The 20,064-nt window shown below is 38.0% G+C and overlaps 1 protein-coding gene across 2 annotated transcripts in view; it reads right to left on the bottom strand.

Moving 5' to 3' along the window:
* Window positions 1–15,547, bottom strand: part of NKTR (natural killer cell triggering receptor) — a 54,198-nt gene extending 38,651 nt beyond the window's left edge. Inside the window, exon 1 of one of the 2 annotated variants that reach the window (XM_044680858.1) lies at window positions 15,475–15,547. In XM_044680858.1, the coding sequence (XP_044536793.1) occupies window positions 15,475–15,532 (58 nt within the window). In that variant the 5' untranslated portion in view covers window positions 15,533–15,547. The remainder of the gene's footprint in view (window positions 1–15,474) is intronic. The other variant, XM_044680780.1, reaches the window with a different exon arrangement.
* Window positions 15,548–20,064: the final 4,517 nt, after the last annotated feature.

Genomic DNA, 20,064 nt, shown 5'->3' with positions numbered 1-20,064 from the left:
ATCTTCCTCTCTGGACTCCATACAGTACCATAATCAATCAATAAGCATTTAAGCATCTACTATAAGCCCAAGCTAGGCACTGAGGATACAAAGACCACAATGAAACATTCCCTGCCCTCAAGCAGCTGACATTCTATCACAGGGGCAAAAAATACCATGGAAATTGTAAATAGATACAAAATATGGAGGAGGACACTAGAGTTGGGAAGAAATCAGGAAATGTCTCATGTAAACTGTGGTACTTGAGCTGAGCTTTGAAGGAGGAAATGATAAGAGAGATCAGGACAGGACAGTGTTATATTCAAAGGAGGTCACTAGTAAATGCTTCTAGTAAATATATATATATAACCTCATTTTGACCTCCATAACAACCCTGAGATGGTGAAATTATGATATCTTTTTTATAGTTGAGGAGACTTACCCAAAGTCAGCTAGTAAGTGTCTAAGGTCAAATTTGAACTCGGGTCCTCCTGACTCCAGGCCTATCCACTCTATCCAGGAACCACTAAGCTGTCTAGGGAGAAAGAAGTACATTCAAGGTTTGGGAAGAGGAAAAGGGGGGCAGCCTATGAAAAGGCACAAAGATGTGATGGAATACTATGTAGGAGGATGAACAAGAAAGTCAGTTTGGCTGGTATGTGGCATGCAGGAAGAGAAAAGGAAGGGGTAATATACCTGGAAAGAAAGCTAGGCTATACTACTTTATAAAGGGTTTTAAATGTGAAAAAGAAGAGCTCACATTTTATACTAGAGGAAATTGGGAGTCAGGGAGCAACATGATCAGATTCATGCTTTAGGAGTATCATTTTGGCAGCTATATGGAGACTGGATTAAGAAAGAAAAGAAAGAAGTCAGTCAGGAAGCTACTGAAATAGGTCAGTTAAGAAGTATTAAGGGACTAATTAAAGTGGTGGCCACAAGAGTGGAGAGAGCAGGGGATGGATGTGAGATGTTCTTAAGAACAATAAATCAACAGAATGAAGATTTGATAACTGAAAAAGTGGGGTGAAAGAGAATAGTCAAGAGTCAAGAATGACTCAAGAGAAAATAATCTTAGGAAAATGGATGAAAGTAGGTACCTTCAACAGCAAAAGGGTGAATAAAGAATTGTTTTGTCCATGCTGAATCTGAGATGTCCAGTTAGAACTATCCAAAAAGTAGTTTGGCCAAGTGGGACTAGAGTTCAGAAGAGAGATCTTCAATGGACTGAGATTTGGGATTTATCTGTTTAAAAATAATAATGGAACTCATGGAGCTAATGAGACCACCAAGAAAGCAGATAGGGAATAAAAACAATAATTAACATTTATGTAGCACTACTTTCCAGGCACAGTGCTAATAAGTGCTTTACAGTTGTTATCTCATTTGATCCTCAAAAGCCCTGGAGGTAGGTGCTATTATTATCATTCTCATTTTAAAGATGCAGAAACTGGAGAAAAGAAAGGGTAAGTGACATACCCAAGGTCACACATTTAGCAAGCTTGGGAAACCTCATTTGAACTCAGGTCTTCCTGACTCCAGGCTAGTTTTCTATCCCCGGCGCCATCTATCTGTCAATATAGTATTTTTGACAATTTGCACAATTATCCATTTGAAAGCTAGTGAAGAGTGAAGCATATCCTCATTCCTGGAATTTGCGGCCAAAAACGTGTACTTAGAATAAAACTCAGTCATGTAACCTTATGAACTGGCAAGGACTGGTAAGGATATCTAGTTAATCCATATCTGATCAAAAACTACTACATACTACATACTTGATAAAATGGTCATCAAGCCTTTGCTTTTAAGGTTTCCAGTGAAAGGAGAGCCCACTACTGTACTTCCTAAAGTAGCCCATTATACTTTGGGGATAGCTTAGTAGTTGGGAAGTTTTTCTTTACATCAAATCTAATCTGCCTTTTCACAATTTCTAGCCACTTAAAATTTTGTCCTTTGGGGCCAAGCTGAAGGAATCTACTCCATAGCCTTTTAGGTATTTGAAAAGTTATCACACCTGGTTCAAGAAGAGTATTCTCTTTTCCAGGCTAAACATCTCCAATCTCTTTAACTGATCATATGATTATAACGGCATAATTTCAAGGATTTCCACTATCCTGACTGCCTACCTCTGGCCATTTTTGAGACTTCTTTTGATGTATATGTGATAATTTTTTGTAAAACCTAGAACATCTGATTTTTGAAAATTTCAAACTATCTTATTTTACTGTCCTTCACAAATTATTTATTAGAAATCAAAGGGAGCCATCTAGTGGTAATGAGTCTGAAAAAAAGTTTATCAGTGATAAATATCTTTTTCAAGATCAATTTTTGCTTTCATTTGCCACTATTACTTATTCTTACTTTTAAAAACATAACTGGTTATAGCTAACTGCTGATGATTCTCAAAATTACTTCTCTGTCCCAATCTCTCTGCTGACCTCCAAATCTCACATCTCCAACTGCCTTTCAGACATCTCAAATGGATGTCCAATAGACATGTGAAACTCAATTATGTCCTAAAAAGAACTCATCTTTCTCCCTAAACCTCGCCTCCTCAATCTCAAGCTCTCAACCTAGGAGTCATTCTGATTCTTCACTATCTCTAACTACCTCCACCCCACTTTTAAGCTGTTGCCAACATCTGCCAATTTCACCTTTTTAACAATCTTTCAAAACATGCCCCCTTCTCTTCTTTAAGACCACCACCACTCTAGTACAGGCCCTTATCTTATGCCTAGATTACTGCAATGGACTACTGGTACATCTGCCTGCCTCAAGTCTCTACCCACTCTAATCTATCTTCCATTCAAACACTAATGTAATTTTTGTAAAGTGCAGGTCCAATCTTACCACCGCCCTACACAATGAACTCCAGTGGTCCCCCTATTGCCTCCAGGTTGAAATACAAAATGCTTTTTTTGGCATTCAAAACTCTTCAAAACCCAGCCCCCTTCTACCTTTCCAGTCTTCTTACACCTTTCTCCTCCCCCCCACCCCCAACAACTCTTTGATCCAGGGCCGCTGGCCTCCAGGCTATTCCAGGAACAAGACATCACTTGGTTCCCAGCATTTCCTTTGGTTGTCCCCCATGCCTGGACCCTTCTCCCTCCTCCATAGATTCCCATAAATCCCAACTAAAGTCCTACCTTCTATAGGAAGCCTTCCCTAATCCCTCTAAATCCTAGTGCTTTTCCTCTTTTATTTCCTAAGTATCCTGTAAATATATTCATTTGCATCTTGTCTCCCTTAGATTGTGAGCTCTTCTGAGGGGAAGAGACTGTAGTTAGCTTCTGTTTAATATCCATAACACTTAGCACAGTACCAAACACATAGTAGGTGCTTAGTAAACTGTTAATTGACTTGATATAAAAGGGCATGTATATTAAAGCATGTAAAAAACACTACCTAAACAACCTCATTTTCTTAAAGCAGAAACTAGTGGCTATTATACTATTGGAATCCTTAATTTTACCAAGGTTGAAGGGCAAAACTATCTTTAATTTCTTAACTGTTAATGAAGAAACAATAAAGGTTTTCTCTCTAAAGAGTATGATGCTACAATCTAAAAGGTGAAGATAACCTTTTTAACTTAAATATCAAAGAGGAAAATATACCCCAATGAAGTAGATGGAGAAATTATGAAAAAAATAACAAACAATATGCAAAAACTAAAGAAACACTGCAAAAGCTAAATTCTGAATTCTATACAATATCAATTCAAACTATTTCTCCAATTCTAGCTTTGTATGTTTAAGCTGATAAAGGAGGCTAAAAATAAGGTATAAAAAAGGAAAACTGGTTTGATTTTAAAAATCAAAGTAATAAAAATTAAAATTATTTAATTCATGCATAAAATTATTCTGTATGTTAAATTTTTAAATAAAAATATAAAAAATTATACTACCATAACCATAACATTATAGAAATAAGATAATAGATTCAGAATTGAAAGAGACCTCAAAAGCCATCAAATCCAATGCCTTTAATTTACAGAAAAAAAAACTGAGGTGCAGAGAAGTTGAATGATTTGCTCAAGATCACAGAGGCTTCCTCCCTGTCCCTACCTCCCAAAGTCACTGCACTATCAATACTTATACTTAAATAGAAGAAACAAAACCTTACTTAAAATATGAATTTTTTAGTTTCAAAATAAATCATATGCTCTTCATAACAGTGCTAAAGTTTTCTAGATAAAGAGACTAAACTACAGCCAATGGACATTCTTATCATTATGGTATAGTACAAAGAGCACTTCAGTCAGAACCAAGTTTGATGTCTTCTGACCTACCAATACCCCATACCCCGAGGAGGTCAAAGATAAAAAGAAAAGGCTCCATACATACAAAAATATTTTAAGGCAGCACTTTCAGTAATTGAAAAGAACTGGAAATGAAGTGGGCATCCATCAGTTGAGCAACAGCTAAATAAACTTTGGTACATGAATGAATGTCATCATTAGAAATTATGAATATTAAAGAATTCTGGAAAACTTGGAAAAATTGTAGGAACACAAATTGTAGCACACAAAGTAATCAGAACTAGAACAATTTATATGATCATAACAAAGTAATGGAAAAACGACACTGAAAGATTTCAGAGCTCTGATCAATATAATGGCCACGACTTACATTCTAAAACAAAGAGAGAACCATGTATTTATTCCCTCAGAGCCTTCATCAAGAGTCATAGAGGGAGTCTAATAAAACAAAGCTCTGGAGAGGCACCTAAGTGGCCCAGTAAACAGAATATCTAGCCTGGAGTAAGGAAGACCTGAGTTCAAATATTAACATTTACTAGCTGTGTGACTCTGGGCAAGACTTTAACTTCTGTTTGCCTCAGTCTCCTCATATGTAAAATGGGGATGACAGAACCTACCTCCCATGGTTGTTGTGATGATCAAATGAGATAATAAATGCAAAATGTTTAACACAGAGCCTGGAAAAAAGCATTATGTAAATGTTAGGTATAATAATAATGATAAAAAGGCCTGAAACGTTTTTTAAAATGTTTTAATAATCGGAAAAGAAAAAGAGTGGAAAAGAAATATACTGGAAGAGGAAAGAAAGGGAGAAAAAGGATAGGCAATTTATCTTACATAATTTGATGAAATATAAGGAAGAAAACAAGCTTTCATTAAAAGCTATGTGTCAGCCTAGAGATGAAAGGTCCTGGCTTCAAATTTGATCCCAGACATTTCCTACCTGAGTGACTCTGGGCAAGTCACTTAATCTCCACTGACTAGCCCTCACCACTCTTTTGCCTTGAAACCAATATACTATTATTGATTCTAAGACAGAAGATATGGGTTAAAAAAAAAAAAAGTTTAAGACTATATCAGCTGAACTGATCAAAGCGGTAAAGAATATATACAGAAATATATTTCACTCAACTGGGAAACAGGAAAGAGGGAAGGAGGAACAAGGAGATTAAGGAAGGGAACTGTCTTATACAAAACAAACCATGGACTACAGAACCCAGAACTAAACAAAGTTTAATATAGGTTTAAAAGGAAAGAACCTGTGACAGGCCCATCTATGGGCAAGAGAAAGAGGAAGAGAGGGCAGAAGCAGACTAAATCAAAGTCAGAGAACTGGTGCTGAGCACACTGCTTTTATCACTCTCGTCTTAATAAAGGAGTTGGAAAGTGATCAACTCCCCCTTTTTTTTTTTTTAACTCCTCTATGCATATTTTTTAAAGGGTTTTGCTTCTCTCTCATTTTTTTTCAATTGGAATGAAAGGGAATAAGAGGGAGGAAATACTCAATTGAAAAAATCATTTTTACAAGAGGAGGCTGAATATTGATAAGATTAGAAAGGAACCAGGAAAATGGGGGGGAGGGGGAGAAGCATAGCAAGTTTCTCCCATAAGGGTCTCATTTCCCTGTTCCCAAGAGAATCCACCCTGAAGGGAATCTCAGGCTAGCAGTTTCAGACTGAATAATGGACCCTAAGGTAAAAGCTAAGTGACTCTTTGGCGAAGTAGGCAGCAAGTCAGTCTTGTAAGCCGAAGGTCCTGAGTGTGATCCCTGAAAGAAGGATGTGGTACAATGGGAGAAGCTTCTAAGGCAAAAGAATCACATGGGAACAGGGAACAGGGAACTAGCACAAGCTTTGGGGGTCTCCAATCTTACAAGCTATTCCTAAAACTTGGGGTTCATCAGATCTCACTAGGCCACAAGTTTGGGGTCTCTAGATTCCACATCGACAAAAGGAAAATGACAAATGCTGGATGGGCTGCTGGAAAACAGCTATGTTAATGCAAGACTGGTAGTGCTATGAATTGGTCTAGCCATTCTGGAAAGCAATTTAGAAGTAAGTCCTAAAAGTTATTAAATTGTGAGTGTCATTTTGCCCAACTGTACCACTACTAGGCGTATACCCCAAAGAGATTTTTTTAAAAAGGATCCATATGCATAAAAATATTCATAGAAGTTCTTTTTATAAAGGCAAATAATTAGAAACTAAAGGGGGAGGGCATCAATTGGGTAATAGTCAAACATATTTCCAAGTACCCAAACTGTAACCCTCACTCCACATGAACCGAAGCACCCCCAAACCTCCCTTACCCCACCACCCCCACAGGGGAGAAAGGAAGCAATCTCATTGGGCTGCTGGGCAGAGGGGAGGGTCATGTGAGAAATGTCCTCAGGCGCTGTGAAAAGAGGAGGAGCCCCCTCTGGCATGCTTAGCACACATGCCACAGGTTCACCAACAAGGCATTATATTATAGGTATAGGAATGTAATGGGACATTACTGTGACATGAAAAATGATGAAAGGGATATGAGAGGACTAGTATGAAATGAAGCAAAGTGATCATGATTCCAGAAGACTTTTGATGAAAAATCCTTTTAATAGTGGTGATGGATTCAAGATATAGAATGATGACATACATTTTTAAAAAATTAAATGTTATTTTATTTTCAAATAAAGATAGGCCTTTTCTCCTTCATACCTCTCTTCTCCCACATTGAGAATGCAAGAAAAACAAAATTGTTGCTAGAAACACATATAGACAAACACAACAAATTAGTGCACTGTGACCAAAAAATGTCTCAATCTGTGTTCTGAGTTCTCTCCATTTCCAGGATATAGGCAACATGTTTCATCATGAGTGCTCTGGAATTATGACTGATCTCTGTATTGATCAAAGTTCCCAATTCTTTCAAAATAATTTGTATTAACATATACTTTTACATGGCCAATGAGAGAATTTGTTTTACTTAATGACGCATATTTCTTATAAGGGTTGGATTTTTCTTTCTTTTTTTAAGTAGTGAGAGGGAGATAGGAGAAAATGCTTATTAATTAAAAATTAAAAACTAAATACAGTCTTAAAATGGAGATATTAAGGAGTGCCTGAACATACCTAAGCCCAATCTGTACATATGCATATGAAAGCTACAGGCAGGACATGGCAGAAACTTCACACCAGGGTCACAGGTAAGAGAGGAATGAGCTGGTTTTACTTATCTGGGTCTCAACTTACTCAACTATAAAATGATAAGATTAAGACTAGAGATGAAAATTTCTTTTCAGTGGCACATTAGTAACATTTACTAGTGATATGAGCATGCATGAGAAGACTTATAACTAATATTTATGATTAGATAATTTTATTTATAAATAACAGCATATAGAGTGTGCCTGGATATGACACTTGGCCTAGGGTCAAGATTTGAGTTCAAAATTTGACCATGGGCACGAACTAGTTGTGTGACCCTGGGCAAGTCACTTAACCTCTTTGCCTGAGCTTTCTCAACTGTAAAATGAACATAATAATTATTGCACTTGCCAAATAGGGTTGGTGTAAGGATCAAATGAGATTAGGTTTCTAAAGCACTTAGTATGTACCCTCTGTTCCCTTCCCTCCCCTGCCTCCATGGTTTCAGGAGCTTTAATGGTAAGTCTTTTATTGACTAGAATTTCAAAGAGAGAACAAAAAAAAAAATCTAATTTCCTATGGATTTGCTTTACACATGTGCTTTCACAGAAATGTTTCTTAAATTCAAAAGCAAATATTCTATATACTGTATTGCTTTTTACCTCTCTGCATACTTTAGTATCTCAAATTTCCATTCCATTCAACAAATTTAGTTAAAGTCAGCATTTAAATATACCGATATACTCAGAACTAGGGATACAAAGATGAAAATGAGTCTCTTCCCTTAAGGACTTTATACTCTAAAAAGATTACGACATAGCATAAGACAGAATGTGATAATGGGAAAGGTATAATGGAGACAAGATGCTCTAGGTCTGTGCTATGTGGGTAGGCTCTCCTACCACACTCATCACATGTCTTAATACTGTTGCTGAGAACAATGCAATGATCCAGGACAACTCTGAGGGAATTATGAGAAAGAATGCTATTCACAATCAGAGGAAGAACTGTGGAAGTAGAAACACAAAAGAAAAATAACTGCCTGATCACACAGGTGGATGGGGATATAATTAGGGATATCGACTCAAAGTGAACTCCCTAATGCAAATATCAATAATATAGAAATTGGTCTTGATCAATGACACATGTGGAATTGTGTGTGGGCTATGGGAGGGGGTGGGAGGAGGGGAGAAATAGAACATGAATCCTATAACCATGGAGAAATGTTATAAATTAATAAATTAAATAAAAAAATTTTTTAAAATAACTGTTGCTGTGGCCAAAACATTTTTCTTACCTGGCAATCAATCTTCTATTGCCAAAGGTTCTTGACCCGTAGCTAGGATGGCTCTCAGAAAAAAGTAGAATCTGTAACTGACTTTGTAGGACCTGTCTAATCCTTCTTAAATCTGGGATGAGGCAGCAGAGGACCTGAAGACCACCAAGTGTGGTACCAATCAAGTGGATACCCTTTTTCGAATTGAAGTGATCATGTATACATTAATTTGCTTCTGTCTGTTGTCTTACTTTCAGATTATAAATTCCTTTAAAAAAGAAGTATTGTCAAATCTAGACATAAAAATCCCCAGAGCCTGTACTTAATTCAGTTCTATGCATTAGAATATTTTTAATATATTTATGAGTAATTTCTTAAATGTGCTTCAAGTTTACTGGGCACATGATTTACTAATTCTATATTAACAGAACACCAGATAGGCAAAGCTCCCACTCCAATTTTATTTGCATAATTCAGGTCTGAATCATCCAAAATATATTTATTGAATATCTACTACTGTAGGATGCCCAACCTGAAGGCAGAAAGACCTAAATTCAAATGCGGTCTCAGACACTTACTAGGTGTGTGACCCTGGGCAAATCACTTAATGTTTGCCTTGGTTTCCTCATGTTGAAAATGAGTTGGAAGAAAAAAAAGGCAAACTACTCCTGTATCTTGCCAAGAAAATCCCAAAAGTGGTCAAGAAGAGTCAGACACAACTGAACAATAACCATAGGGTTATAAAAACAAATAAGATTTGGTCTCTGCACTCCAGTAACTCCCAATATAATGAATGTGATGACTGAATATAACTAACAAAGGTAGTAAAGTGCTGTAGTAGGGTCACTAGGGGAGAATAGGAGCTAATCATTCCAATTTTGTGAGAGTAGGGATAGAAAAGGAAATTCCAAAACCAAGAATACTCTCAGAAAAACAAAGCAGAAAAGAATCCCTTCCTGCTTTATTTAAAATTCAAAACTGGAGAAAATTAGTTGCCAGGAAATCTTCGGTCCATGGTATCTTAACTACATTTTCCTAATACTTTCAGACCTTTTCTTTCTAAGTACCCTACAAATTTTTACTAAGAGAGAAAGAAAAAGATCACAGGTGATGTTATTGTAAGGCAACATCCTGTGGGAGCAATGTAAGAAGAAAAAAGCTCCTACTCAACAGTTATCCCCACAGGTTCCTTTATTAACATAAATAGATTTGGAGGAACGGATTTCAGACCAAAGGAAAGGCAGTTTGCCAAAAATTTGATAAAGATAAAACAGCAGTGGTATTTTCCAAGCCCTAGTAATGAAGTCTGTAATCACTTTTCATAAATCAAAACTTACAAGGAAAAGTGATGATTTTACACTGAAAATCAATGTACAACAACTAAGCTGACAGTCAACCCCCCTCCCCACCAATTAGCTTCTTTAAAATCCACAAAAAGAAACTACAAATTAAAATGACCAAGACTTCGGGACTAAGAGAGTGGAATATTATTGCATATAATGTCAGATCACTGATATAGAGATGGAAGGAATATCAGAGGCTACCAAGTACAACCACCTCATTCAGTGGAAGTGTTGGCTAATTTTACCAAATTGTGGGGTTTTTGTCTTTTTTTTTTAACCTGTTACAAAGGAGGTATGGGAGGAGGTAGACTATTTTCAGAAATAAACGTGATATAAAAACAAAAGGCATAAAAAACCTGTAAGAAACAGTCCTAGTGAATTCTAAGTACCCAAGAAAAGTTCTCAATCCTCAGGACTTTCATAACCAACACAACAAACATTTATTTAAGCACCTACTATGTGCAAGGCACTGAGAATACAAAGGGGAAAAAACAAAACCGTCTCTGTCCTCAGTAAGCTTATATCCTACAAAATACAAATTCTAGGGGAGGAAGAGAAAGAGCAGTGAAAGTAAGGAGGTGGCAGCTGAGCAAGAAGAGCTCCACGATAAGCTTTCTGAGAGGAGATGGTACATTCTAGACAAATTGAGTCATGTTGAATGTGGAGAGCAATTGTCTAGTTTAACTAGAATTCAAAAGTGTATGAAAGTGAATAATGTGAAATAAGGATGGCAAAGGTAGGTAGGAACCAGAAAGTGAGGAGGAGCTTTAAATACCAGAGATAAGTTTTAATTTTATTTTAGAATCAACAGTGAACCCCTGAGGGTGTCATGGCAAGTGACAGTCAGACCTAACTCTTAGGTTATTTTGGCACCTGTGAAGGATGAAATGTAAAAGAGAGCATAAAGGTAAATTAAGGGCCTGTTGTAATGGTCCAAGCAAGGGCTGATATCCTGAACCATGATGAGAGCTATTGAGAAGAGCATAGCAGTAAAGAAATGTCATAGGGACAGAATCTTAACAAGACCTGCCAACTGATAGAGAAGGAGGTAGCAGTAAAGGAGGGAGAAGAAGTAGATTTAGCTCCTATATAACACTCCAATATTCCTTGTTCTTCTACGTCTACTATGGCCTTTTTGTTTTAACTGGACCTATAATTCCACTGGTATTAGTATTCCTAGAAGTAGTATCTTCCTTTACCAACATATGTCTAGTCCCACCTCCTCATTTTACAGTTAAGGAAATTGAAGCATAGGAAGGTTAAGTGACTTGTCTAAGGTAACTATGGTAAGTGGCAGAGATAGGATTTGAACTCAAGACCATTAGCACCTTCTAAGCAATTCTATCTCAGGGATTTGCCCAGGGTCAGTCAAGAAGGTGACCAAAGAAGGATTTGAACCCTGATAACAAGGCCAGCTCTCTATGTTCTTTTAATCATTTTATTGCTTTTACTGTCAAAAGTATTACTTATATTATATATAACTGTATATTTATTTCATATATATTCCATATTTTCTTATCTGTGAACACAATTATTTTCCTAGTAGACTATATTCCTTGATGGCAATGACAATCTTGCTTTTGTTGTATTTTTCCCTAGTACTTATTTACCTTACACAGTGCTAGTAGGGAAGTGCTTAATAAATAACATTTTTTTAAAATTTTCTGTCTTAGAACAAATACTATGCATTGGTACCAAGACAGAAATGCAGTAAAGACTAGGCAAGATGGTTAAGTGACTTGCCCAGGGCCACACAGCTAAGAAATGTCTAAGGCTAGATCTGACATCTGTAGGCCTACTCTCAATCCACTAAGCCACTTAGCTTCCTGGTAATAAGTGCTTATAAACTGATTAAAACTGAAAGATGCATTGAATTGATAACTTACATTGGAAGACTCATTGATAATAAAGGGATATAGCATTTTTTAAAGTGCAAAGACCTCATTTTTATCATAACCTCTTATTCTCTTGCTAATCTGGGCCAAGAGTCACTACTATCTATCAACAATCTCCTACCAATGAGATTCTGTTGTTCTTAGATAAAGTAAATCCTAAACACACATAAAGTAGAATATATTACTTGAATAAGCACTGGTAAAATTCTATTAGGAACTAGGCACTTGTTCCAGATAAAGTTCACTTTATTCAACAGATATCTTTCTGAAAAGCTATGTGGAAATCAAATAAATGCCAATAACATATTTTAAATATACAATATTAATATGCATATTTTTGAGTGACCCAAAGACAATTTTATTAAAATTATGCATTTTTTCTCCAAAAGGTTTTACTTTAAATTTCAATGCACAATTACTGGCCTGATGATTAGAACTTTAAGTGACAAGTTAAACAAAACAGTACTAAGTTCATACTTTGGAGAATGTGATTTTTTTGTTAATTGGGGAAGACTGACAATATTCTCATTAAAGTCTGGATTTTAATAGGTGTCTAATGAAAGCAATAATATTTCATGGAATGTTGGTTTGTTTGTACAACCAACTTTTACTTAGGATGTCGTTTATAATAAAAAACAACTCACCAAGCATATGAATCCTATTTCTTTTAATGTGATAAAGTTGTTTTAGAATAAGTATTTCAAGGGACCTTGATTTCATTAGCACAGTTTTCCCCATCAACAAAGAAAATCAGTCCCTTTGCATCTTATGGACAGTCCTTTCTGCTATGTCTGAAATAATTCATTACCTGAAGGCTAAGCCCCCAGTGATGAGCCTTTGAGAATAAAGCTAGAATACAGAGTGTTAATCAAAGTCTTTCCAACTTGATAGGCCGTGCTAACTAAAGTTTGTGCTCTACTGGCATAACCTTCAAAAACTTGGGGTTACCTTCATATTACTGGTAAGGTATATGGAAATTGATAGAAACTATATTATCAACCAATCACTTCAACAAAGTGACCCTGTAATAGAAAGTCACAACAGACAAGATTTAGTTAGAATCATTAAGTTCAAGGAACATTACTTGGAACATAGTAATAATTTAATAAATATTTATTAACATTTTGTTGAATTGCAAAAAGAGATAGGTCAGAATAGCATTAAGCAGGGCATACCTATGCAAGACTTTTGTTGTCACGATTATTTGTAGTCGTGATTAGATCTGTACCATAAATAAGGTAATAATAATAACAATAATAATAGCACACTAAAGCTTGCAAAACACTTTTAAAAATGATCTCATTTGATCTTCACAACAAACCCCTGCTATTACTGGATGTGATTATTATCTCTATTTTACATAAGAGAAAACTGCAGAAAATTTTACTTGCATTTTCAGGGATTGGGGCTTACAGTTTCCTTAAAATGCTCTACTTGACATAATAAAAGGTCAGATTCTGCCAACTTTCAACTCATGCTAAAGAAAGATAAAATAAACCTTACATAATGCAGCAAAGTAATTAAAAAATACTTTGAAAAGCTTTTGGAAGAAGTTACTTACTAGAGCCAACTAATGATTTTTTTCTATATAGCATAGAATTCTGTTACAGCTTGGAAAGGATTATGTTCTAATAACATTTACACACTCAGGTATTTTGTTTTTGGCAACCCTAGTTATTTGGTAGCATGAATCATTTTAAATATTTTATATACCTATATATAAGTGTCATATTATGGTAATAGATTGTTTTATAATATCATATGGTTAAATTACTGTGATTATCATGCAGAAATTTGTTACTAATTGGCTCTAGCTTTATATATAAAATTTGGTAGATTAATTTTCACAGATTTGGAGGTGAGCCCCCCAAATTATATAGATTCTTTTAGAATATGCAGTCTGAAGTCCAGAATGAGTGTTTGAACAAGGAAACATCAGAAATGCGTTTGGTTCAACATAAAATCAGGGTGGTGGAAATGTGAAAATAATAATTCACTGGCACTGGGAAGAGGGTCAGTTAGCTATATGGAGCTAAGTTGAAGGGAAATAAAGAGTCTGAGGAATGAGCTAACTACTGGAAAGGGAGAGGGGTAACACTCCCTAACCCCAGTCACCCCAAGGAATAAAGTGATGAGCTAGATCAACAGCTGCCAGACAGGCAGGAGGTTATTTGCCAAGGGCACAGTGAAAGAGCACTGAACCTAAAAGAACAAGACCTAAGTGAGTTCCAACTCTGTCACTCAGTAACTGTGTAACCTTGGGGAATCACTTCCCCTTCTCATTTTAAAGATATGAGATAATCTTTTCATTCTGTAACATCCTGTGATTCTATGATTCTAGTTCCTATAGAACTAGGTTATAAACAGTCAACCAAAGGAGCATCAATAGTAGGATTTAATTATATAATGTGTTAGGCAAAAGCATGGACCTCATTTATTTATAGCATTATTTCAGTCAGTAGCCTGCCTAAACAGAGCTTTTCATCAGGGTAATCAATCACTATCATTTACTAAACACCTATCAAGCAAGACATAGAAATACAAAAGGGAGCCAGTCCCTACCCTCAAGCTTATAAAATTCCTGGACTATGAGTTTCTTCAGCATCTAATATCTTGTGCACTTGCTGGACTAAATTGACCTATATTAGGAATATCAGCTCCCAATCAAGTGAACTAAAGTTAAATAGCAGTCTGCTATGTGGAGAAGAACAGTGATTTTAGAGTCAGGGGTGCTTAGTTCAAAACCTAGCTCTGCTACTTACTTTGTGACTTTGGTCCTTTAAAGTCACTAGATCTGTCGACTCATTTGCAGGACAGGGATTTAAACTAAGCAACCTTTTAGGTCCTTTTCCAACTCTAAAGAAAATGTTCCTATTAGATTCCTTTTTCCAGTGGTTGGGGTTGCAATTTTGAGGAAGACTTCATTAAGCCCAGTCTATTAACCGAAGAAAATGTTAAACTTCAAATAAACAACTTGACAGAATCATTCATTAAATAGTAAAGTTGTAGGGAACTTAGGCTTGCCCCAAGGAACCAGCACAGACTTGGAATCAGACTACCAGAATTCAAATCTGAAATCTGACACTTCCTAGATGTGTGACCCTGGCCAGGTTCGGAGCCTCGGGCTGGAGATAAGCTGACTTAACCTCCCGGGCTAGGTGGGAACTCCAGGTCCGCTACTTCCTGCTGTATGACCCTGTGTAAGTCATTTTAACTCTCAGGATTACATAGGCTCAGCTGTCAAAGGGAATAATACTAAATATACTCCCTTCATCGGTGGGGAAAAGACTTTGTAAGCATCTTTAGCAGATATGGAAATTGGAGCCAAACGCCCACAATTCGCAGCTAGGGAAACTGAGGCTTCGATCAAAGGTCTAACAACAGACGGAGGGCACCAGAAGCCATCTCGACTCCCGAGGCCGAGAAGCAGGGAACAAAGAGAGGATCGGGCAGCGTCTCTTCTCCAGGAGGAGCAAAAAGAGGGGAGGGAGAGAGAGAAGAAGGGAGGGAGGAAGGAAGGAAAGAAGGAAGGGGGTGTGTGCGCGGCGGCAGGTCCGAACCCTGTGAGTCTACCCACCCTCCTTCCCTGATCGCTCACCCGGCTCACGGTTGATCTCGATGTCGAAGTGGCACTGCGGCCGGTCCTGCGCCCCCATCGCGACAGAAGCGGCGACAGCGACAGCTGGCCCTGGGACAAGGGAGGAGAGGAGGCTGGTCAGAGACGGCGGGGCCCAGGCACCGGCAGGGGAGGGGGAGGGCGGGGAGAAGGGCGGAGCTCCCGGGAACGCGCGCGCGCGCGAGGCCGGAGGGGGATGTCTCCGCGCTCTGCCGGCGACCCCGACCGGCGCCTAGCGTGCCCACAGACCCGCGCAGCCTGGGAAGGAACCCGGGTCAAGATAAGGTGATCCTCACCTGGCAGCTCCTCAAGTGGCCGGAAAGAAAGAGAGGTCACTACTGCTGCAGCCCGACACCATTAACCGACGCTTTCCCCACCCCTCCCACCCAGCTGGGCCCAGCCTCCCTCCTCAGCAGCCCCCACCCCTTCAACGCCTTCTACCCCCCCTTCCCCTCCCCTTGCCTTTCGGCGTCGCCAAATAACGCGAGATCGCTGCCAAAGGCCGCGAGAGCCGGACGGCTAGGAAGGGGGAATAACGGAAGAACGAGAATCGGGGGGAGGGGAGAGGGCGGGGAGAAGGCCTGCGCTGGAGCTGGCCCTAAAGATCTTGAGAACCAAAGGAGGGGGTCGGTGATAAAAGTAGAGCGTTCTGCGCAAGCGTATATCTTCGCTTCCCTTTTGCCCCTCCCACCTCTGGACCTCGGACCCCACCTCCTTCCTTCCACGGCTTTTCTCCGTGGTACTGAGTCTGAGGCGAAGTCTGCGCAGTAGAACACTTCCGCTTCTGGGGCAGGGATAGCGAAACGAGACCGTAGAAGCGAGACCATGGGAGTAGAGGAAGGGGAGAGAGCTCCTGGTGTGATAAAGTGTCATCATCACCCCACCCCACCCCCACAGCCACAAAATCGTAACTGCTTAATAAGTGTTTTTTATTCATTCTGTCTGGTCCCTTCTTTCCCATCTACCAATGCTGCCCCCTCCCAATCAATACCAATCTTCCTCCAGGACTTCAGAAAGTTTTGGTTTCTATCTGTTCACTGCTTTTAACGTGTGTTCGGATTCTGTTGGTGTCATCCAGTTATATAGGGATTATATCTTATCTCCCAGTGCTCCATGCACAGTGTTGTTCAGTCGTTCAGATCTGTCTGACTCTGCATGACCCCACAGACCATATTGTCCACCAGCTTTTCTTGGCAAAGATTACTGGAAATCTTTCTCCAGTGGATTAGGGCAAACGGGTTTAGTGACTTGCCCAGGGTTACGGGGCTAGTCAATGAATGAGAGAAGATTTGTAGGCCCAATGTGCTATCCATTGAGCTACCCAGCTGCTTCCTTCAGTACACCTTAGGTACTTAATAAATGTTGGCTTGAAAATGTAGGGGGATGAGGGTTTTAGTCTAGATGCCCTCTAAAATCAGTCAATATTTAAGCATGAATTAAGTACTAAGCTGCAGGCTGTTTGCTAAGCACCTGAGATACAAAAAGACAAAATACCATCCCTACTCTCATGGATTGTATGCTCTAATAGAAGACAATATGCAAAATGTATAAAGCAAGCAATAAAAAAGAAAAGTAGGAAATAATTACCAGAGGGAAAACTCTGGAATTAAGAGAGGCTGAGGAAGGCATTCTGGTTGGGACTTAAAAGAAACTAGAAAGGTCAGAAGTCAGAGTAGAGAAGAAAAATGTTTTCCAGACATGGAGAACAGCTGGAGAAAATGCCTGAAGGGAATATCTTGGTCATGGAACTGCCAGGAGGTCAGTATCACAGAATTGAGGAGTATCTGTTAGAGATCAAGGTGTAAGAAGACTGTAAAGGTAAGATGGAGCTAGGTTAAGAAGGGCTTTGAATGTAAAACAGAATATCTTGTATTTCATCCTAGAAGAAATGGGGAGCTATCAGAGTTCATTGAGGATGACAGTGACATGATCGCATCTTCATTATTTAAATAAAACATGAATTGGAGTGAGGAGAAACTTGAGGCTAGACAGACCCACCATCAGACTATTGCAATAGTCCAAGTGTGAGGTGATAAGGGTCTGCACCAGAGTGGTGGCAGTGTCAGAGGAGAGAAGAGAGATGTTGCAAAGGTGAAACAAGTTAGCTATAAGGCCTGAGAGATAGTGAGAAATCCAGGATAACTCCCAGGTTATGAACCTGAGGGACTAGGAGGATGGAGTTGTACTCTATAGTAATAGGGAAGGTAGGAAGAGGGGAGGGTTTGGGAAAAAGATATGTTCAGTTAGGGATGTATTGAGTTTAAGATGTCTACTAATGTTCCATAACAATTTAATTTTCTAATGACAAGGGCCCATCTAAGAAGGAACACGTGTGTCACATTTGGTGATCTCCATAAAACTAACATTCATTCTTTCATATTTTTGTTTCATGTAAGAAAAAGCATCCTACTCTTTGTTGAAGTGCTATATAAGTTATTTTTAGTGTTACTCTCTGTTGCCTTGGCTACATGAATTCCCCTTCTAGCATTTACCGGCGAAAATGTAGAACTTTACAGTATAAGAGATGGTTATCATTAGTAGAAGATCGAATTAAGAATATCCTAAAGAAGACCAACTGCACTTTCATATTAAAAGATACTAAGATTTAAAGCTGTAAGTGACAGAAATTCAGCCACTTCATTTTAAAGATTATCAGATTTAAATCAGGAAATGAACTTTGAAATCATCTAGCTCAGGCCCTTCACTTTAATAAGTCAAAATTTATCACTGGAACTGACTTTAGAGATTACCCATCCCACTAACTTCACTTTACAGATAACTAAGGCCCAGAAAGGAAGAGTGGCTGCTCAAGGCCATACATGTATTAATTATCTGAACCTTGGCCCTCTGACTCCAAATAGAAAGCTCCAATGTATTACAGCTTCCTTTTCTGCACTATAGTTCTCCAAAGGTGGAAGAGAAGGATTCTTTTGTCTCGATATTTAACAAACAATTTTAAAAGGGAAATTAAAAAAACTAGTATCTTAAAATTTACAGACTGCATAGCTAGACCAGCAAACCAACAAAAAGTTGCAGTGAAGAAAGTATTAAAAACAACTTACTAAGCATTTCTGATAGTATTTTAAAGATGAGGTATGCACATTTGTTATAAATAATAATTTATCAGCATTATTGTGTAGGTAAGGTAGCTAAGAAACTTAGTCATTTTTTGTAATTAAAATTTTTGTATAATTAAACAAGAATACTTTTCTAAATTCTCCATAGCTATGGATTTATGATATTCCTAAAATAATACAGCAGGAAACCAAGCCAAGAGAAAATAATCCTATCTTAACAAATGATTTAGCAAAGAACTTTGTCTCCAATTCATCCTTTTCTTTGTTCAAATACTATATCCACCTCTTGGTACCAAGAGTCCTGTTTAACTACTTTCTATCCTTTCCATCCATTCTAACCCCACAGGCTATTTGTCCCTTGAAGGGCACAATAGCCTACTCTTTCACAAATTCATTCCTTCCAAACTTAATCTGGGGTATAGAAGCTTAGCCTAATTGGTAGGAGACTGACATTGCAGGCAGGAAGACCTGAGTTCAAATCCATCTTCCAACACAAACTAGCTGTGCAGCTTGACCTCTCAGCAACCTATGTACTCTCAGAAAACTATAACCAGGGACCAAATGCTTGGCTTCTTGTTTTTGTAGTCACCAGCTAAGCATGTTTAAAAAACAACAACAAAAACCCTCTTCTGCCTGTATCAGTTCTAAGACAGAAAGTGCCAAGACAATTGGGGTTAAGTGACTTGCTCAGAGTCACATAGCTAGAAAGTATCTAAGACCACATTTGAACCCAGGTCCTCTCAACCCCAGGCCTGGTTTATCCTAACTGCCCTGGTTTCATATATTCAAATAAAGTTTTATGGTATTTCAAAATATAAACAACATTCTTAGCTTCAGGTGGTAGTGGACTGGATTTGGACCTTGGACAAAGTTTATTGACCCTAAAGATTATTTAAATTACAGATGATTATTTCTATAAGCTTCTTAGTTGATTCTCTAGGATTTTTTAAGTAGACCATCATATCATCTGCAAAGAGTGATAGCTTAGTCTCCTCATTGCCTATTTTGATACCTTCAATTTCTTTTTCTTCTCTAATTGCTACTGCTAGTGTTTCTAATACAAAGTTAAATAATAGAGGTGATAATGGGCATCCTTGTTTCACTCCTGATCTTATTGGGAAGGCTTCTAATTCATTCCCATTGCATATGATGCTTGTTGATGGTTTTAGGTATATACTGTTTATTTATTTTTTTATTTCCTTCTATTCCTATACTTTCCAGTGTTTTCAGTAGGAATGGTTGCTGTATTTTGTCAAAGGCTTTTTCAGCATCTATTGAGATAATCATGTGATTTTTGTTTGTTAGATTGTTGATATGGTCAATTATGTGGATAGTTTTCCTAATGTTGAATCATCCTTGCATTCCTGGTATAAATCCCACCTGATCATGGTGGATAATCCTCTTGATCACTTGCTGGAGTCTCTTTGCTAGTATTCTATTTAAGATTTTTGCATCTATGTTCATTAGGGAGATTAGTCTGTAGTTTTCTTTCTCT

Source organism: Gracilinanus agilis, chromosome 1 (assembly GCF_016433145.1).
Source record: "Gracilinanus agilis isolate LMUSP501 chromosome 1, AgileGrace, whole genome shotgun sequence".
NCBI lineage: Eukaryota > Metazoa > Chordata > Mammalia > Didelphimorphia > Didelphidae > Gracilinanus > Gracilinanus agilis.
This window is presented reverse-complemented; position numbering and strand designations above follow the sequence as displayed.